This window comes from Penicillium alfredii (genome assembly GCF_028826965.1).
Source record: "Penicillium alfredii strain IBT 34128 chromosome Unknown utg000004l_segment0_segment0, whole genome shotgun sequence".
In the NCBI taxonomy this organism is placed as follows: domain Eukaryota; kingdom Fungi; phylum Ascomycota; class Eurotiomycetes; order Eurotiales; family Aspergillaceae; genus Penicillium; species Penicillium alfredii.
This window is the reverse complement of record NW_026622701.1, coordinates 3,666,684-3,684,194: the sequence shown is the minus strand read 5'-3', so window position 1 is coordinate 3,684,194 and position 17,511 is coordinate 3,666,684. Positions and strand designations below refer to the sequence as shown.

General features: G+C 53.3%; 8 protein-coding genes across 8 annotated transcripts; 4 read left to right on the top strand and 4 right to left on the bottom strand.

Annotated features, from left to right (window-relative positions):
* Window positions 1-260: 260 nt before the first annotated feature.
* Window positions 261-1,257, top strand: NUU61_003052 (complex I 30 kDa subunit family protein; the record flags this gene model as incomplete). The annotated part of the gene is made up of 3 exons (XM_056653634.1): window positions 261-432; window positions 498-1,147; window positions 1,207-1,257. 3 exons carry the CDS (start codon window positions 261-263, stop codon window positions 1,255-1,257), a joined length of 873 nt encoding a protein of 290 aa, XP_056514701.1.
* A 449-nt stretch (window positions 1,258-1,706) lies between these two features.
* On the top strand, window positions 1,707-3,180 carry NUU61_003051 (BUD22 family protein; the record flags this gene model as incomplete). Its single annotated transcript, XM_056653633.1, has 2 exons — window positions 1,707-1,949; window positions 2,044-3,180. 2 exons carry the CDS (start codon window positions 1,707-1,709, stop codon window positions 3,178-3,180), a joined length of 1,380 nt encoding a protein of 459 aa, XP_056514700.1.
* Window positions 3,181-3,485: 305 nt separating this feature from the next.
* NUU61_003050 (Zn(II)2Cys6 transcription factor) lies at window positions 3,486-6,390 on the bottom strand (the record flags this gene model as incomplete). The annotated part of the gene is made up of 7 exons (XM_056653632.1): window positions 3,486-4,626; window positions 4,686-4,856; window positions 4,905-5,539; window positions 5,593-5,678; window positions 5,733-5,998; window positions 6,078-6,209; window positions 6,308-6,390. 7 exons carry the CDS (start codon window positions 6,388-6,390, stop codon window positions 3,486-3,488), a joined length of 2,514 nt encoding a protein of 837 aa, XP_056514699.1.
* A 565-nt stretch (window positions 6,391-6,955) lies between these two features.
* On the bottom strand, window positions 6,956-8,008 carry NUU61_003049 (putative proline utilization protein PrnX; the record flags this gene model as incomplete). Its single annotated transcript, XM_056653631.1, has 1 exon — window positions 6,956-8,008. The coding sequence occupies one exon, from the start codon at window positions 8,006-8,008 to the stop codon at window positions 6,956-6,958; it is 1,053 nt and encodes a 350-aa protein (XP_056514698.1).
* Window positions 8,009-8,516: 508 nt separating this feature from the next.
* NUU61_003048 (proline dehydrogenase family protein) lies at window positions 8,517-10,038 on the bottom strand (the record flags this gene model as incomplete). Its single annotated transcript, XM_056653630.1, has 2 exons — window positions 8,517-9,387; window positions 9,452-10,038. 2 exons carry the CDS (start codon window positions 10,036-10,038, stop codon window positions 8,517-8,519), a joined length of 1,458 nt encoding a protein of 485 aa, XP_056514697.1.
* A 1,385-nt stretch (window positions 10,039-11,423) lies between these two features.
* NUU61_003047 (uncharacterized protein) lies at window positions 11,424-13,425 on the top strand (the record flags this gene model as incomplete). Its single annotated transcript, XM_056653629.1, has 6 exons — window positions 11,424-11,640; window positions 11,743-11,895; window positions 11,956-11,968; window positions 12,024-12,133; window positions 12,197-13,002; window positions 13,063-13,425. The coding sequence occupies 6 exons, from the start codon at window positions 11,424-11,426 to the stop codon at window positions 13,423-13,425; spliced, it is 1,662 nt and encodes a 553-aa protein (XP_056514696.1).
* Window positions 13,426-14,032: 607 nt separating this feature from the next.
* Window positions 14,033-15,954, top strand: prnC (delta-1-pyrroline-5-carboxylate dehydrogenase prnC; the record flags this gene model as incomplete). The annotated part of the gene is made up of 4 exons (XM_056653628.1): window positions 14,033-14,170; window positions 14,229-14,336; window positions 14,408-14,769; window positions 14,826-15,954. The coding sequence occupies 4 exons, from the start codon at window positions 14,033-14,035 to the stop codon at window positions 15,952-15,954; spliced, it is 1,737 nt and encodes a 578-aa protein (XP_056514695.1).
* A 212-nt stretch (window positions 15,955-16,166) lies between these two features.
* NUU61_003045 (sugar phosphate isomerase/epimerase family protein) lies at window positions 16,167-17,291 on the bottom strand (the record flags this gene model as incomplete). Its single annotated transcript, XM_056653627.1, has 2 exons — window positions 16,167-16,826; window positions 16,899-17,291. 2 exons carry the CDS (start codon window positions 17,289-17,291, stop codon window positions 16,167-16,169), a joined length of 1,053 nt encoding a protein of 350 aa, XP_056514694.1.
* Between the last annotated feature and the right edge of the window lie 220 nt (window positions 17,292-17,511).

Genomic DNA, 17,511 nt, shown 5'->3' with positions numbered 1-17,511 from the left:
GGATGAGGCGGAAGGAGCGAAGCAGAAAGATGAGGAGGGGGAAGGAAGAGAGGGGCGATGAAGGAGGATGGCGAGGGAGAAAGAAAGGAAGGAAATTGAAGCGCGGCCTCATTTTGCTGGCATTTCCTCATTTGGGCTAGCGTATCCGTGATTATATCATATTACACGTGACCCGTGGCCGACCAACCTCAATCCTCACAATCCGACTTACGAGCCTTTCCCTCCCCACTGAGCTGTGCTATTGCTCCCTCCCCTCCACCATGGCGTCCACACGTTCTTTGATGCGCCTGGGCACTGGACGCTCTGTGGCCTCTGCCACGCGCTCCATGGCCCCTCGCACCTTTTCTTCGACTGCTCTGCAGTCGGCTCCCAAGGCGTCAACACATCCGGGCTCACCGGAGCCCGAAAACATGCGCCAGGCGCAGCGGCCGCGTATGTTAAGACGAATTTGTGGCTTACTGAATGCAATTGAGCTGACTTGGGTTGCTGCCCTCCAGCCCAGGGACCCCTGCGTGCCCCGGTCGTCAACCCTACCGACAAGTACCAGGCCAAGGCCGACAGTCTGCACACCTATGGCCAATACATCATGTCCTGTCTACCCAAGTACATCCAGCAGTTTACTGTGTGGAAGGACGAGCTTACCGTGTACACGGCCCCGGCCGGCGTGGTGCCGGTGATGAGCTTCCTCAAGAACCACACCGCCGCCGAGTTCACGCAAATCTCCGACATCACCGGTGTCGACTTTCCCACCCGTGACCAGCGTTTCGAGGTTGTGTACAACATGCTGAGTGTTCGATACAACTCTCGCATCCGTGTCAAGACCTATGCCGACGAAGCCACCCCCGTGCCTAGCGTGACGGGTTTGTTCGAGGGTGCCCTGTGGTACGAGCGTGAGGTCTACGACATGTTTGGTGTTTTCTTCTCTGGCCACCCGGATCTCCGTCGCATTATGACCGACTACGGTTTCGATGGCCACCCACTTCGCAAGGACTTCCCCCTGACCGGTTACACCGAGCTGCGGTACGATGAGGAGAAGAAGCGCATCGTCATCGAACCGCTTGAGCTTACCCAGGCTTTCCGTAACTTCGAGAGCGGTTCAACAGCATGGGAGCCTGTTGGTGCGGGCCAGAACCGTACGCCCGAGTCGGTACGTGATATGACTTATCGTCCCCTTTTTAACCTTCCAGCTAACATACTCGATTACAGTTCAAGTTCCCCACTCCCAAGCCCGAGGAGAAGGAGGAAGAAAAGAAATAGAGCTTGGTTGTATGCGTATTACGTTTGTTTGCTATTTCTGTATGTACATATCGGTCTGTTAATCGATGGTGTTGTCCGCCGATGGTTTCCGTAGAGGCAGTGGACTTGTCCACTAGTATTCTACCTTGTCATTCGAGTAGGCTGGTTTCTTCGACATAATTGGCGGTTTTCCAACTGTCGGAAATATTGTAGATGTTTTAGATCTGGGATCCTGAATATCTACACATTCACGCAGTACTTGGTCGTTTGGGCGACGGATGTCTTGGCGCAAGATCCACCCAAAAAAAAAGTAAGCTCCTCCGCCTCACCAAGATATATTCAGAGACCAAAACCTCGCGAAAACCTCATTACTCTTTTGCGCAATCATCCTACAATTCCTTCCATCGCAGGATCACATACTGCCCGTGCCCGTTCATCTCACAATCAACCCCCCCCCCCCGGCCCACAGAATGCCAAAACGCAAGCTCGGCGACGTCAACGGCCCCGCGCGGTCCAGCGACACGCGCAAGCTATCTATGCACGCCGTCCGGCTGTCGACCAAGTTCGATCACGGCGTCGAGCTGATCTCGCGGGGCCTCAAAATTGCGCGAGGATTCGAGCGGCAGAAGCTCAGTCGGCGCGAGAAAACGGCCAAGTCACAAGATAACTCGACGACGTTGGCGCGGTTGGCGGAGGAAGTCGATGCTTTAAAGGTAAGAGTTTCCCCTTGGATCTAGCATAAATTCTAGACCATCTGTCTTATGGAGAATGCATTTGCTAATTTTTTGTTGTCCTGCTTTGGAACAGGCTCTCGATTACCACGTCACTGCGGAGCGGTATCTCTTCAAACAGCTCTCCAAAACGAAGCGCATTGCAGAGTCGTCGATATTCCAAGAATTTGCAGAATCCAAGAATATCTCGCAGGAGAGCCCGAAAAGTACTGCCGAGAGCAATATTCTCGCGCGCCTGTTCAAGTCCAACCCCGTGAAGAATGTGCTGCCCGATGTGATGGCTGGCATCCGGAAGCTACTGGGGTTGGAGGAGACGCCAGCAGGGAAGCAGAGTAAACCCGAGACCAACACAACAAAGAAGGAGAAGGATGCGCCATCGAAAGAGAAACTCGGGCGTCGTCAGCAAGAGGCCGAATCAGAGTCTGCTTCAGAGGAAGAGCCAGAACGGACGACGCGCGGCGAGCAGGACTCTCGCCCCGAAAAAGAAAAAGACAATCTGAGCATCTCAGAAGAAGACGGATCCGACGAGGGAGGAGATTTCTCGCGCTTCGATGCGCGACTCGCCTCCGGCTCCGATGACGACTCCGATGCCAGCGAAGACATCACTCGTGCAGACAACGCTGCCGTCGCAGCAGACGACATCTACGACTCTGTTTCTCGCTCTCCTTCACCCTCTTCCCCAGCAGCCGACTCCCCACCACCCAAGAAAACCAAAGCCAGCAAAGTCTCCGCAGCGCCAGCCCAGAGCACCACCTTTTTGCCCTCACTCATGATGGGCGGGTACTGGTCAGGGTCTGAGTCCGAGGCCACAGACGATGAAGAGACCGCCGGAGGCAAACGGCAACGCAAGAACCGGATGGGCCAGCAGGCGCGTCGCGCTTTGTGGGAGAAGAAGTACGGGCAGAAGGCGAACCACGTACGCCAAGAGAGTCAGCAGCAGAGGAAGAACAAAGATAGTGGCTGGGATGTGCGGCGCGGAGCAGTAGACTCTGACCTGAGGGGCGGCCGAGGGGGTGGACGTGGTGGGCGCGGTGGGTTTAGCGCCCAAAGTCGGCGCGATGGCCATGCTGGATCTCGTGCACACCCTGGCAAGAATGAACAGGGTCCACCGAAGGACACGGGGCCACTACATCCATCGTGGGAGGCGAAGCGGAAGGCCAAGGACCAGGCGAACACGGCGGCGTTCCAGGGGAAGAAGGTCACGTTTGATTAGCGGTTTTACTTTCTTCAGCGAATATATCGAGCATTTTCAAAGAATTCAACGACTATCATGTCATTCATGTCTACAATGGGTATTGTATTGCCCGGATTCTTCGGGTCGGCAAGCATAGGGTTCGCACTATAGAAGACTATCGTTCTTTGTCAATCGTAAAGCTCCAATATTCATCGACCAAATATAGGACAAATGCGAAGTGGTATACCAAACATCACCAAGAACGGAAGAAGAACCAAAGAAACAAAGTCAAAACCAAGTCGCTGTTCCAAAACAAGCCAAAGTATCAAAAGGTATATCAGTCGTCAATTAGTCATAAACTGCAACCAATGCGGATCAGCGCCGTCACCAGGAGTCTTTAGCTCAGCACCAACCAGGCCAGACGAGTGGGCCTGGGCATCTGGTTCAAAACACGGAATGGCCGTGAACTCGCCGAGTTCCTGAGGGAAGTTCGAGACGAAGTGGTCGAATCCAAAATGCGGCATTTGCGAGAGCGACTCCTGAGAGATAGAGAAATTTTCCGAGGCTGACAGCCCAGTGCCGGACCCATCACTTGGGAAAACCTCCTGATCAGGGCCATCAGGGACAGGCCCGGATCCGTTGGTGCTGCCCAGGGCAGCTGTCGGGGGCGTGATGGCTATACCAGGGATAATGGCGCCGGAGCCAGACGCAACAGCTGGGGCATGGGGGTTCAACTCCTGCTGGGCAGGTGGATCGCTGGCAGTATACTGTTCCGAGTGCTTCCACGCCATTGTCGACGGAGACACTGGACCGGTCTTCCACAGCATCTCCCAGTTCTTGAAACGGTCGTAGGCGGACTCCATAAAGCCGCCATTACTTTGGGCCTGTTGACTTTCGCTCCAGAGTTCAAGCCGGCGTATCGCCCGCTCGAGGGCTTCGATTACGCTGACTGCTGACCGTGCCGACCCAACGCCCATGGACATAATCTTGATAAGGGAAATGCCCTGGTCGAGAGCAGCGCCGAGTCGCTCAGTGCGTTTCGTCAGTCCCTGGGCCAGGATGACCAGGAGGGCTGCGCGGCACGAGCTGAATTCGGTGAATGAGGCACGAGCAAGACCCGTCTCGTCGCGGAGTAGGCGGCACAAATCGATAATTTCTAGAGCTGCTTCGACGCAGTCTGTGACCAACGTTGCTCGGTTTTTAGAGACGCCGGATGGGCCCTTATTGGAGAGGGTAAAAGAAGGCGTTTGATGCAAGCCCTTGATGTTGCTGAAAAGAAACGGTCGTCCAATGAATATCCGGGTCAGGCAATAGTCGAGCTTCAAGTGCACGTTGGATCGGAATAATGGGCCTCCAGGATTCAAATCACGACAAGTCGTTTCCTCAGGCAATGTGGACCACCACTCAACCAGGTGCTTTCTGAGGTTCAGCAGTCGCTCCAGACAGTCCTGCTGCTGACCTTTCGGGCTTGTTCGCAATGACGTGCTTTTTGTTCGGTCAGTTGATCGAGTTCTCATTCTCGTGCAGAGTCTTGGGGGACTTACATTTCATTTGAAACTTCCCCGAGCTTCAAGGTCAATGTAATCAGAGTCACCATGTTGGTATGGTTAGATATTTGCGTAGCGGGCATCAGCTCGGGGAAGTCGACTGGGAGTGGAGCATCGACATTGGAATCTGCCAACGATGCCGGTCTGCCGTGAAGTATACTTATGCGTCTGTCGCCTGGTTAGTACTTGCAGTTAAACAGAATAAGCCGAGCATACTTCTCAATGGTATAGGCAGTCCAGAACACCCGATTGCGCACTTCCACCATCCGCGGCGATAGCCCCTCGCCATGATACCTTCGATGCATACCATTCTGGATGGCAAGCTTGAGTGCCAAACCGAAATAAGTATAACACAGCCCGGATGTATCAAGCGGGAGTAGATACGTCCCAATCAGCAGACAGGCTTGGACGCTCCGAACCGACGCCGTGGTAATGATCTCTGGCAGCAGTTTCGAGGCGAATTGATAGAAGGTCAATCCGACCTCGTCCTCTGAAAAGTGCTGGTCCTCGGCAGCGGCAGAATCCGATGGCAAGCAATTCACCGGTGTGGGCGATTCCATGTGGGCGAATTGCGTGCCAACGGCCAATACCATCAGGATAGAGCATACTGCGCCCGCGTCATCAGATGACAGACTGGAGGGATTAGTGTAGCACACAGCAAGCTTCTCGCGTAACCAGTCCTCTTCCACGTAGAAATTGTTGGTCTGCGCATACTTGAAGAATATCTGGACGAGAAAATCGGCCACATATCGCGGGGGCAGACAATTAATCGATGCCGATGCCAAGGACGATCCAGACTGAAGTTGTGTGACTCGCCATCGTTCCTCGAATGGCTCTACTTCGGCGGAAGCCTAATTTTGTTAGCATGGCTGGTACCGATTCTCAGGAAGAGATACGCTCCCACCTCTGGCGCCGCCATTTTCATCCACTCGTCGATCTTCTTCCGAATCTTCATGGAGAAATTCAGGTAAGAGAACTCCCCGGAGTACTCTAATTCCCACGTAGTTAGCCATAATTCAATCGAAACACAAGAGATGTGCATACGGGTTGTGTTGTCCGGGAGTGCCTTGATGGTGAAATCTTCCTCGTCAAGAGCCAGGTCCTCCATTTCATGGGTCTCTTCTCTAGTGGAGCGAACATCCGACTCAGAGTCGCGGTGTTTGCTCTGGAGATCCTTCGCCGCCTGACGCAAAGACTGAATATCGAACGTGATGTTCGGGACATAGTGCGCGAGAATGCCTTCCATAAGGCGAACCCGTTCCGTTTCAGCTATTTCATGTCGATTGAGAGTAGCGGCTCGGTCAAGCAGGCTGTTACAAGAAATCCGAAACCATCAGCATCCCAACAGAAAAAGTACAGAAAGAGAAGCACACAGCCGGATTGACTCACGACACAGACGACGATCGACTCTTCTCTTGCTGATCGATATGGGTAAAAATGCACTGGCGGCGATAGCGCAGACACCGGCGACACGGCACACCACCTTCGCATTTCTCTTTCACCCGGCGACAGCCATCGCATCTGCAAGTCGAATATGTTAGCCATGTCGGGTGACAATTCCCGGGGCATTGACGGAGGTGACGGAGGGGACGGAGGAGACGGAGGGGCCAAATGCATACGCTCGAACGGCACGTTTGCGATTTTCCTCGGGCACGCGAGGGCGCTTCTGTGGCTGCGCCGGAGTCGAGGTTGGGTCGTCCATGGCGCGTGTCAAGGGAATGGCGGTTGGGGCATCGTCTGCGGAGAAGTGGAGCGAAAGGCGGAGTCGGATAAGGTTGGCGTGACAGCAAACTCAGTGCAATTGGAAATTGGACAGGAGCAAAGTTGTATTCGTGTCTCGCATTTGAAGATGAGAGGTTGAAAGAGCAAAAAGAGCACAAAGAGCACAAAGAGCACTTATCAGCGGGTCGATAAAGCGCACGCTTCCCACGGATCTTTGCCCCGCATCGGTCAACCCGTTCGAACTGAATCATCTCCGTCTCTCTCCGGCTGTTCCCCCGACACAATTTATGGCAATTGAGATCATCGATCAAAGGGGAGAAATAGCCAACCGGTAGAATATAAACTGGAGTATATGATGATAACTAGTCAAGTTGGAAAAACAGAAAAAAATCCGAAAGTGTGCAAATGAAACAACCGAATATATACTTGTGGACTGCGATTCCGCTTGAGCATCCAGGAACATAGGTAAACCCCTAGCGAAGTCTAAACTTAGCAATCAACAGAACAACTCTAAGCCGCATTCGACCGAGATACGCCATGATGCTTTAAAATCCCTTGACATGCGTGCCCAGTCCCAGGGCAGCCCCAACATCGAGCACTTTCTTGCCAACCACAAGATCCATAAGACCCATACCCACACACTTATAGATGACATTGCAGCCATCTGGAACAGAGATCCCCTCCGACGGACTAAGCGACCCCAGCAAATCACCCATCTCAGTGAGCTGGTCCTCCCGGACCTGCGCCGTAATCAACTCGCCGGACTCCTCCAGACAAGCCGATTTAGAGTCGACATAGATCTTGCCCCCGCCAGAGCGCAGAGTCTCGGTGTCAATCTCGTGCATTTGTGGCTTGTAAGAGCCAATCAGAGAGATAAAGCGCTGCTTGAGCGCAGACTGAAGCGCGGAAAAGGGGAAGTTGGGCTCCAGGGACGGGGTACAGCTGAAGATTACGTCGCATGCACGCAGTTCTTTGAGGAGCAACTGGTCGTAGTCGGATTCACCCTCCTTTGCGAGAGCAATAAATTCAACGTTGGGATAGCGCTGGTGTAGTTCGGCTATCACGTCGTGCTCCAGCTCGTCGAGTCTCGCGCGGCTGCGGTTGACGAAGGTGACTCGCTGAATTTGATCGGGGTAGAGCAGGAGAGCGAGTCGCACATGCCATTCTGCCTGGCGACCTGATCCAAAAATAAGGATGTTTTCTTTGCGGAGGCTGTTGCAGCGTACAAGTAAAGTCATCGTGGCCAATGCTGTGCGGAATGCCGTCACCTCTGCGGCGGCCAGGAGGCCCTGTAACCGGCCCTCCGGAGAGAATACATTGATCACTCCACGGATGCCGCTGTTGCTGACTGTGACAATTTTTATCCCTGTGCTGGCCGTGTCGGAGACAGGCATAAACAGGCTTGTGTTCTGGTCTTTGGTGACAAGCGCCGTGCGCAGCGGTTGGTGGATGAGCTTCTCCGACGCCGGGACTGTGGATTTTGACTCGGCGGAGATGGCTACCAGACCTTCGCCCAGCGCGGTGATGAATTCATGGCATTGCTCCTTTGTCAGGACGCGAAAGACCCGGGCTACATCGGGCTCTGCGAGGATATGCATTCTCGAGTGTTTGAAGATGTTGATTGATGATGACAATAGTGGGGTTTGCGGAAAGAGGAGGCTGCCGACGACCCGGATTTTATGTGACTTGTGATCAATCAAATTGTAGGTAATTTCAATGGCGAGATTTGGAGGTTGAAAGGGACTGGCAGTGGGAGAAGAAACAGTGGAAGAAGCCCCGTGGGATGGCCCATCGGACGGGGTGACTTGGCGGGGCACTTGATCCATCAGCGCGTCGACGTGATAGCTCAAGTAGCTCAATGCACCTTTTAAAATACTGCATTTCATGCTACAGGCTAAGTTTTGTACTGCCTGATACTTTGAAGAAGCTAAATTAGAGTCATTTCTTCTCGAATTCATTATTATCGCCAAACAGCGAAGGACAAGCTAACGCCATTCTATCGATGCATCCAAAAAACACGCAGAATGCAAGAGAAAAAGCAAATCTTTCGCAGAAAAAGCAATCAGAGCAAGCTCATGCCAAACCAAAAAAAAAAGAACCAGCTTTTCAGCCACGGGTTCCGAGAATCTTCCAAGCCCGACGCTTCAATTCCTGGATCATCGCCAGCTGAGATTCCTTCGTACGCCCCACGGCCTCGGTGTTCTCAACGGCACGCCGCAAAAGGAAGCCCATACACTCCTTCACGGATCCCCAGGCCAACAGCTTGTAGACATTCGGGGCCTCTAGCGGGGTCGACGCGGCACCGACATCAGACTCGGCGCTTCTGAAGCCCTGCAACAGCTCACAGCTGACCTCATCGGCCATACCCTGAAGCTGAGCATAGCTGAGGTCCACGCCGTAGTCCTGGCTCTGGATAGCCTGCTGAACGCGTAGCGCGTGGGCCTTGCGCACCGACTCCCGGTTATGGGTGGCGATGATAACATGCACAGATGGTAGTTCAGTTGGAGTATCCGTAGACGTCGACGGTGGTTGCAACATAGCGTTGTATTTTCTGGTCAGAAGGGCCTCGACAACTTCATCATAGCACCGGTCGGTATCTTCCTTCTCCGCCCAGATCAGTTGGCGAGGCTCTGTTTTGAGATAAGCACCACGGACGAGCTTGACTCCAAGTGTGTATTTCTCGCGGCGCGCAACCTCCAGGTGCCGGGCGAGAGTTGCGGGAGTGGAGCGAAGGTATGCCTGGTAAGTACCATAGAAGATAGCACGGCCGGGGGTCTGTGAGTTGCAGTACTTCTGGTACTTCATGATCCATGCCTCGATGCCGGGCTGCACAGCCTGTTCCTCGGCATCGACCAGCAGACGCACACCCCGGGAAATAGCCAAATCGCACACTCCCTGAATTGAGGAATCCATGAATGCAGATGGTGGGGCTTCTTTCTGTAGCAGGCGAAGAGCGTCGGATCCCATACCGGTGAATCTGAAGTGATGGTGTTAGACACGATTCGAAAGCAGATAAGAGCGACGAAAACAAAGTAACTTACTTCAGAGCAACAAAGTCACCCTCTTGGGCCATGTCAACTGTCTGCAAGGTACCGTCCAGCCACATCTGGATTTCAGCTCGAGTTGCCTCGGCATCATAAGTAGCGTCCTGCTGGTTATCTCCCGCAAGTACCTCGCGGGCGTAGCCCAGAAGAACACCTCGGCATCCAAGCTCCTTGATATTTCGGATCGACCGCTGCACTTCGATCTTGTTCTCACCCGCGTTGAACTGCTTGTAAATCGTGTGCTTCACAAGCAAGTTCAGTAACGGGTTTTTGGCCACATCCCAAAAGGCAGTGCGTGGATGCGCCAAGAGTGACAGAGTATATATGCACGGTTTCAACAGAAGCGAGGACGAAGAGACAGAGAGAACCAGCAGGGATCGCAAGACCGACGACAAGGGCAGTTTCGCCAAGGGTGCTGCCAGCGCCTTCCGTGGCGGGGGCGGCGGTGAGGAAGGCTGCTGCAACAAGTTCCCAACAGCCGCGACAGAAGAGCGAGAATTGCCTGTGCCGCTCACAGGCCTTTGGTTGGCCCGGGCAGTGGGCTTAGGCCAGGGCACCCGCACTGGGGGACGCGCAGGTTTCATGGATGTTTTGCGGTAAGGCTAGTGATAGGCAAGAGCGAAGGATTCAAGATGCAGGGTTGGCTTGGAAAAAGGAGATATTAACCGCGAAGAAAGATATACGGTTGGTAGGGATAAGAGAAGAGCCACGGGTAAAGCAGACGACAAGTGTTGTAGACCGAAGGCGTTATGTACGAGTCCTTGGGAAAGAACCGGTGGCAAGGGCCGGTGCCCGGCGCGGTTAGCCAGACGAGATGGTCAGCCGGAACTGCTTGGATTCCACGATACTACAATGGTCTATAGTCCTACGAACCGGAAACACCGCTCGCTGATTATTTTTATTATTCATATTTTCTATCTCGATAAACACTCCACCGGAGTCTGTACCCACGAGAGACCATAGGGGAGCATGAACAGGCAAATCGATCATGAACTATACACACGTCATGAGCAATCATGTTGAAATCTCATAGTCCGAAGAGTCACGGGCCGGTGAGATGCTCGCGTGGACCGGACGATAAGCTGACCGGGCCGGTTCTTCAGCGGCTACTATCGGATCAAATGCCTCAGGTATCTCCCAGGCTCCCAGGCACAATGATAGGGAGATTACCCCGAACCCTTCCACGGAATCCTTGCATTGCATTTGGTCCTTCCCCGTGTCTTCCCCGCCACTTCCCCATCATATGCAGTGGCGATGTTTTTGACAATCTTGGGAGCCAATCAGGGAGACAGCCAAGCCCGCTTCAAGAGGAGCTAAGCATTGCGATGATCGCGGCTAGAAGGCGAGAAGCGCGCAGACAAGATTGACTTGACGCGAGAGGAATCAGCCCTGGAGATAACACGATTTGACATCAGAATGCCTCATAGAAAGCTGCGGCCGCGCCGAAAGCAGAGAGAGATAGGACAGTCTCCGAGCCCCGAAATGGTGCCCGCGCGACGTGGGTCCCGATAAAGGCCGATCGTCACCAAAAACTCCACTTGGTCTCCACAACGGGCGTCTTTTCTGGAACCGTTTTGAAGTTTTTCACACAAATGCGAGGGTCCTGATAACCGCGCTCGGCCAATCCTTGTGCTGAAGTGAAGGAAGCCGGTCTCCGATCGGCACAGTCTCGCTTCCCCGCAAGTCGACCGAACGCGACAGCATTCCCGTTTATTCTCTTTCTTTTTTCTTCCCTGGTGCATATCCTTTCTGGTTCAAGTTGTTTCATCTCTTCTGGCTTGGCGGGTTTGCGGTGACGCTATCTGGGGTCCCAGTCCATCACCTAATAAGAATTGCAGCTCTCCCCAGATCCTCGGTCCATGGCCTGTTGACGTGGGCTAGAATTTTCTGTCCCTTGCGTGTTTTCCCCTCTTGTCCTCTTTCTGTGGCTATACCCTGATTCCCTCGTGTCCCATTGTCACTGCCCATTATGGATTCATCTTCTAAAGGCCTCGAAGAGGCCAGGGCCGAGTCGCCTCCGGTATATGATGATGCGAAGTCGTTGCCGGGTGAGATTACTGGCCTGCCAAATACAGAGACTCAGCGAGGATTGCGCTCTCGCCATGTGCAATTCCTGGCGCTGGGTGGCTGTATTGGTACTGGGCTGTTTGTGGGAAGTGGACAGACGCTGTCCACTGTTGGTCCTGGTAAGACCCTCTGTTGTCTTTTTCTAGGGTGTATACGCGGGGAGAACGGTGGAAACATACGCGCGTGGTTTTGAGAGTCGTCGGGCTGACTCGTGCTTCTAGCTCCTTTATTCATGGGTTACATTGCCATGTCAAGCGTGGTATATTTTGTGATGAACATGCTGGGTGAAATGACCACTTACTTGCCAGTGCGCGGTGTCTCCGTCCCGCACTTTATCAGTCGGTTCACCGAGCCGAGTCTGGGATTTGCAGTTGGTAAGTGACAACCAGACAGAAACGATTTATTAAGAGCTATGCTGACTGTTTTGTCTATAGGATATAATTACTGGTGATTACTTTTACCCCATGGTTGAGACTTGCTGGAAGCTCATTCCTTTGTGCAGGTATTCATATGCGATGTTGCTGGCGTCCGAGGTTACAGCAGCCGCGCTTGTGATTGACTACTGGCCATCGTCAGTCAATGTGGGAGTATGGATTGCGATTGTTCTGATCGGTAAGTTGATATTCTTTGCCCTCAAAGCATCTTAGAAAATTGCTAACCATGGAAATAATCTAGTGATCTTGGTTCTCAATATCGTCGCCGTGTCCTGGTACGGAGAGGCTGAGTTTTGGTTCGCATCACTGAAAATCATCGCCATCATCGGTCTCATCATTCTCGGTGTTGTACTTTTCTTTGGCGGAGGGCCGAATCATGACCGACTTGGGTTTCGGTATTGGCAACGCCCAGGTGCATTTAAGGAGCCATACCTGGTGCCCTCGAACGTCAACACGGGTCGGTTCCTGGCCTTCTGGACGGCCCTGATCAAATCCGGTTACTCGTTCATCTTTTCTCCCGAATTAATCACCACTGCCGCCGGAGAGGCTGTTGAGCCACGCCGCAACATCCCCAAGGCCACCAATCGATTCATCTACCGTCTTTTCACGTTTTATATTCTGGGCAGCTTGGTCATTGGTGTAACTGTGGCCTACAACGACAAAAGCCTTCTACAGGGGGTTGCCAGTGGCTCAGATGGTGCCGGCGCCAGTCCTTTTGTGATCGGTATCCAAAACGCCGGCATTGTGGGTTTGAACCATGTCATCAATGCCGCCATTCTGATTTCTGCTTTCTCTGCGGGCAACTCCTGGGTGTACGCCGGATCTCGAGTGTTGTATTCGCTCGCGTGTGAAGGCCAGGCCCCGAAACTATTCACTCGTTGCACTAAGCAAGGCGTGCCTTATCCGGCTGTGCTAGTCACTTGGATGATTGGCCTGCTTGCATTTTTGAACCTGTCGAACTCGGGTTCGGCGGTCTTTTACTGGTTCACCAATATCACTACAGTTGGAGGTTTTATCTCCTGGGTTCTGGTCGGGGTGGCATATTTGGTTGGTTCACTTATTTCTTTCTTTTTGTCCGGAATCTTTGTCGCTAACATTTCCCTCCAGCGTTTCCGCAATGCTCTACAGTTCCACGGACTGCTCGAGTCGCTGCCCTTCCGGACCCCTTTCCAGCCGTGGGGTGCCTATTACGCCATTCTCGTTATCGGGCTCTTGGCCATTACCAATGGCTACGCGGTTTTCTTCCCGGGCGCATTCACAGCCTCGGATTTCTTGGTTTCCTACATTCTTTTCCCCATCTTTTTTGCTTTGTACCTGGGGCATAAGCTTTGGTTCCGGACCCCGTGGATGATTAAGGCGTCAGAGATTGACATCTTTACCGGCAAGGAGGAGATTGACCGGATGTGTGAGAACGAGGTCGAACGACTGCCCCGGAACTGGCTGGAACGGGTGTGGTGGTGGATTGCATAGATGGATAGAGTTGGCTGTTTTCAATGTTGCTAGATATTCTGCGGCTCTGTATACCATGTTAGGTGCTGGGACTTAGTTAGCTTAAAATTTACTCTTCCTTAGCGACATATCGTCTTACGCATCATCCATGGATAAACTCAAGCGTGCTTCGACTCTGTAGTACCCCATACTACCCCGTAGCCACTTGGCTGACTTCTCTGTCGAAATCGCGGGGAACTGCCCCTGTTCGTCTTTGACTAATGATTATCATCAAACCTTCAATATTCCCCTGTTATCTGGTCAAGTACTGGAGACCTTGCGACGTGCTCCACCCAGTGGATCGCCCAACCACAATCGCCATTGCCACCGACTCCGGGCCGGTCATCTCACCCGGGATCCTTGCCGGCCACAGCTGATTGGCCAGTACAGATGTAGCTGGTACATGGGAAGGAAATGGCCGGTCGTAGCCGGTGGCTTCATCATCGCACATTGGCACCCCGCGTGTATACTTCTTCTACTCTCCAACCGTCGAAGCTCCTTCTTCCCTTCAATCACCAAGACCCCGGGCATTAGCAGGACAGTGACTGGGACTTGCATTCGTTACCTGGTGCCTCGATACATTGTCAAAATGCAGTCTTGTTTCCTGCGCGCCAGAGCACTCCCTTTGTCGCGGCAGTCGCTCGCATGCCGCATCCCTAGCTCCGGCTCGCGTGCGTTGGGCACCTACGCGACCTTCAAGGTGCCTCAGATCAACAACGAACCGAACGTGAGTTTTGAAGTAAAACACTCTCCATCTCTCAACTTTATCTAATTCGCCATTTCAGAAACATTATGTTCCCGGTTCTCCAGACCGCAAGGGCCTCGAAGATGCCCTGGCCACTTTCAAGAACAAGGCGCCTCTGTCAGTGCCGCTTGTCGTAGCAGGCAAAGAGGTATGTATTGAAAATAAAAGAGAGATGCGTACTATTCGAAAAAAGCGCATTGATCTGACTCGGCCTCGCAGATCATAAACTCGCAGACTTTCACTCAGACCAACCCTTCATCGCACACCCCACTTGCCACCTATTCCAACGCCTCCAAGGCCGATGTTCAAGCGGCCATTGATTCGGCCCTGGCTGCCCGCAAGTCATGGGCTGCAACGCCCTTCGCAGAGCGCGCTGGCATTTTCCTCAAGGCTGCAGACTTGATTTCCACCAAGTACCGTTACGATATCATGGCCTTGACGATGCACGGCCAAGGCAAAAATGCCTGGCAGGCTGAGATTGATTCGGCCGCTGAACTGTGTGATTTCTTCAGGTTCGGCGTCAAGTATGCCGAAGAGCTTTATGCGCAACAGCCTGTGCATCATGCTCCCGGCGTGTGGAAGTAAGTTTTTTTTTTTGGATTTTCGATTGCATTTCATTAAGCTAATTGCATCCCAGTCGCCTTGAGTATCGCCCTCTTGAGGGTTTCGTCTACGCAATCAGTCCCTTCAACTTCACCGCAATTGGCGGTAACTTGGCCGGTGCACCCGCCCTGATGGGTAATGTTGTGGTGTGGAAGCCCTCGCCATCTGCGATTGCCTCAAACTGGCTCGTTCACCAGATTCTCCTCGAGGCCGGTCTCCCCAAGGATGTCATCCAGTTTGTGCCTGGCGAAGCCGAAGAGGTCACTAGCACCGTCCTCAACCACCCCGAATTCGCTGCCTTGCACTTTACAGGCAGCACGGACGTCTTCCGTATGCTGTACGGCAAGATCTCCCAGGGTGTGGCGGATGGCAAATACCGCAGTTATCCTCGGATCGTGGGCGAGACAGGTGGCAAGAACTTCCATTTGGTGCACAAGTCCGCCGACGTGCGCAACGCCGTGGTCCAGACTGTTCGCGGTGCCTTTGAGTTCCAGGGTCAGAAATGCAGCGCCACCTCCCGAGCGTACGTCGCTTCTTCCATCGCGGATGGATTTGTTGAACAGCTGGTTGCGGAGGTGCAGAAGCTGAAAGTGGGCGAGCCATCTGACTTCTCCAACTTCTGTGGCCCGGTCATCCACGAGGCCTCGTTCAATAAGCTGGCTGGTGTCATCGACGCGGCGAAGAATGACCCCGAGCTCGAGCTGCTGGCCGGAGGTACCTATGACTCGTCGAAGGGATGGTACATCCAGCCGACTGTCTACCGCACCTCGAACCCGGACCACCCCCTTCTGTCCCGTGAACTTTTCGGTCCTGTTCTTGTGATCCATTCGTACAACGATGCCACCGAGGCGGACTTCACCAAGATCTGTGAGAAGATCGACAGCACTGGCACCTATGGCCTGACGGGATCCGTCTTTGCACAGGACCGCGCGGCTGTCCAGGTGGCCGACGATGCTCTCCGCAACTCGGCCGGAAACTTCTATATCAACTGCAAGAGCACTGGTGCTGTCGTTGGTCAGCAGCCATTTGGTGGCGCTCGTGCCAGTGGGACCAACGACAAGGCGGGAAGTGCGAACCTGCTCTCTCGGTTTGTTAGCTTGCGCTCGATGAAGGAGGAATTCGTTCCTACTTACTCCGTTGCGTACCCGAGCAACGTGAACTAAGGCGTCGAAGTACAGTTTCCAGATATTGCATGCTTTATGATATCGCCGGCGTCAATCTTGCATTTTATCTTTGGCGTTTTTTTTTTTTTTTTTCTTGAAAGAACACCGCCCACGCCTCTTGAGGGCATGCTTTTCATGTTTAAGAGCATCTTGCTCTGTGTATAATCTTGTTCTTTGATTGGCATTGTTAGTCACAAAATTGCATTCATCAGTCAATCACAATCTGTCGCACAGCTCCGCAGCAGTTTCTGCATATTCTCCATGGCCTTCTTCGCAAATTCCTCCATTTCATACTTCTTCCCTTTCCCCTGCGGCCCGGCATCGAAAATCTCCATCGAGAACCACCCCCGGAATCCAGTCTTCAGCACCGCCCTAGCCACATCCTCAATAGGTAGATAACCACCATCATACGGCATAGGTCTATAATCATGACTCCAGCGTCCCCGTGCCCGCAGCCCACCAATAGTCTTATCCTCCAACGGCGGCGACACCTTATACGCATCAGAGATCTGCAGCAAATAGATCTTATCGGCAGGCACAACGCGGGCCAGCTCCTCCATGCTCGCATCGAACCGCTTCCGCAGCTCTTCCGGCGATACATCTTCAATGAGTCCCGACGCCGTTGTCGGATCGCCCCATTCGCTGCCGCTCGTTTGGAACGTGTCCAGACACAGCCCGACATTCGGTCTATCGACGGCATCGACGATGTCCCATACTTCCTTCCAGCCCGGCGCGTGCGTCGACCAGCACCAGTTCTCGTAGGCGAGGCGGAACTTGCGCTTGGCGAGCATGTCGGCTAGCTCGCGTAGGTCGGCGACGATGGTGTCGCGTTCTGTGGAGATTTTGTCGGCGGGTGTATCTGTGGCTCCGACCTATAGTATATATCATGCTCAAGTTAGCTGTTTAAACTTGTTCAACACATCCACTCTCTCAATTGACCATACTTGAAGCAAGTCCGTCCCCACAACCTTCATAATCTCCATCCACCCATTAGCCCTCGCAAACGCATCCTGCCGATCCATGGACCCCTTCGCCCAGCCTTCGAAGTTCGCAAATGGCTGCAACATCATAACTGTCAGTCCATTGGCGTCGCACAGTTTCCGGATCTCGCGCGACGCTGTTATCAGCTCGGCGTAGTTCTCCGGCGCGACGGGGTGGCCGAGGAGATGCGTGCCATGGTCGATGATGTCGGGGAAGGAGAGCTCAATCGAGATGAAACCCGCTTTGCTGATTGCTTCGAGTTTGCGCGGGAGGGAGTCGCTGGGTCTGCAGCCGATGGAGCAGGAGGCGTAGGAGAGCGGGATGCGTTGGAGGGAGCCGAAGTTGATTGGGGTCATTGTTTTGTGTTTTTGCGGAGTTGAGACTGGTTTTTCATTGACGGTGGGATTTCAATCTTCGATATACTGGTTATTGTCCTGGTTAGGGCAACGTGGGATATCGAAGTGCGGATGGCTCCAACAATCAATATGCCTGAGAGTTTTAGGATGAACTCTTTTTTACACAATAGATCTTATCTTCAGATGCCATCCTCTCTCTACCGTCAGTTCCGCTGGGCCT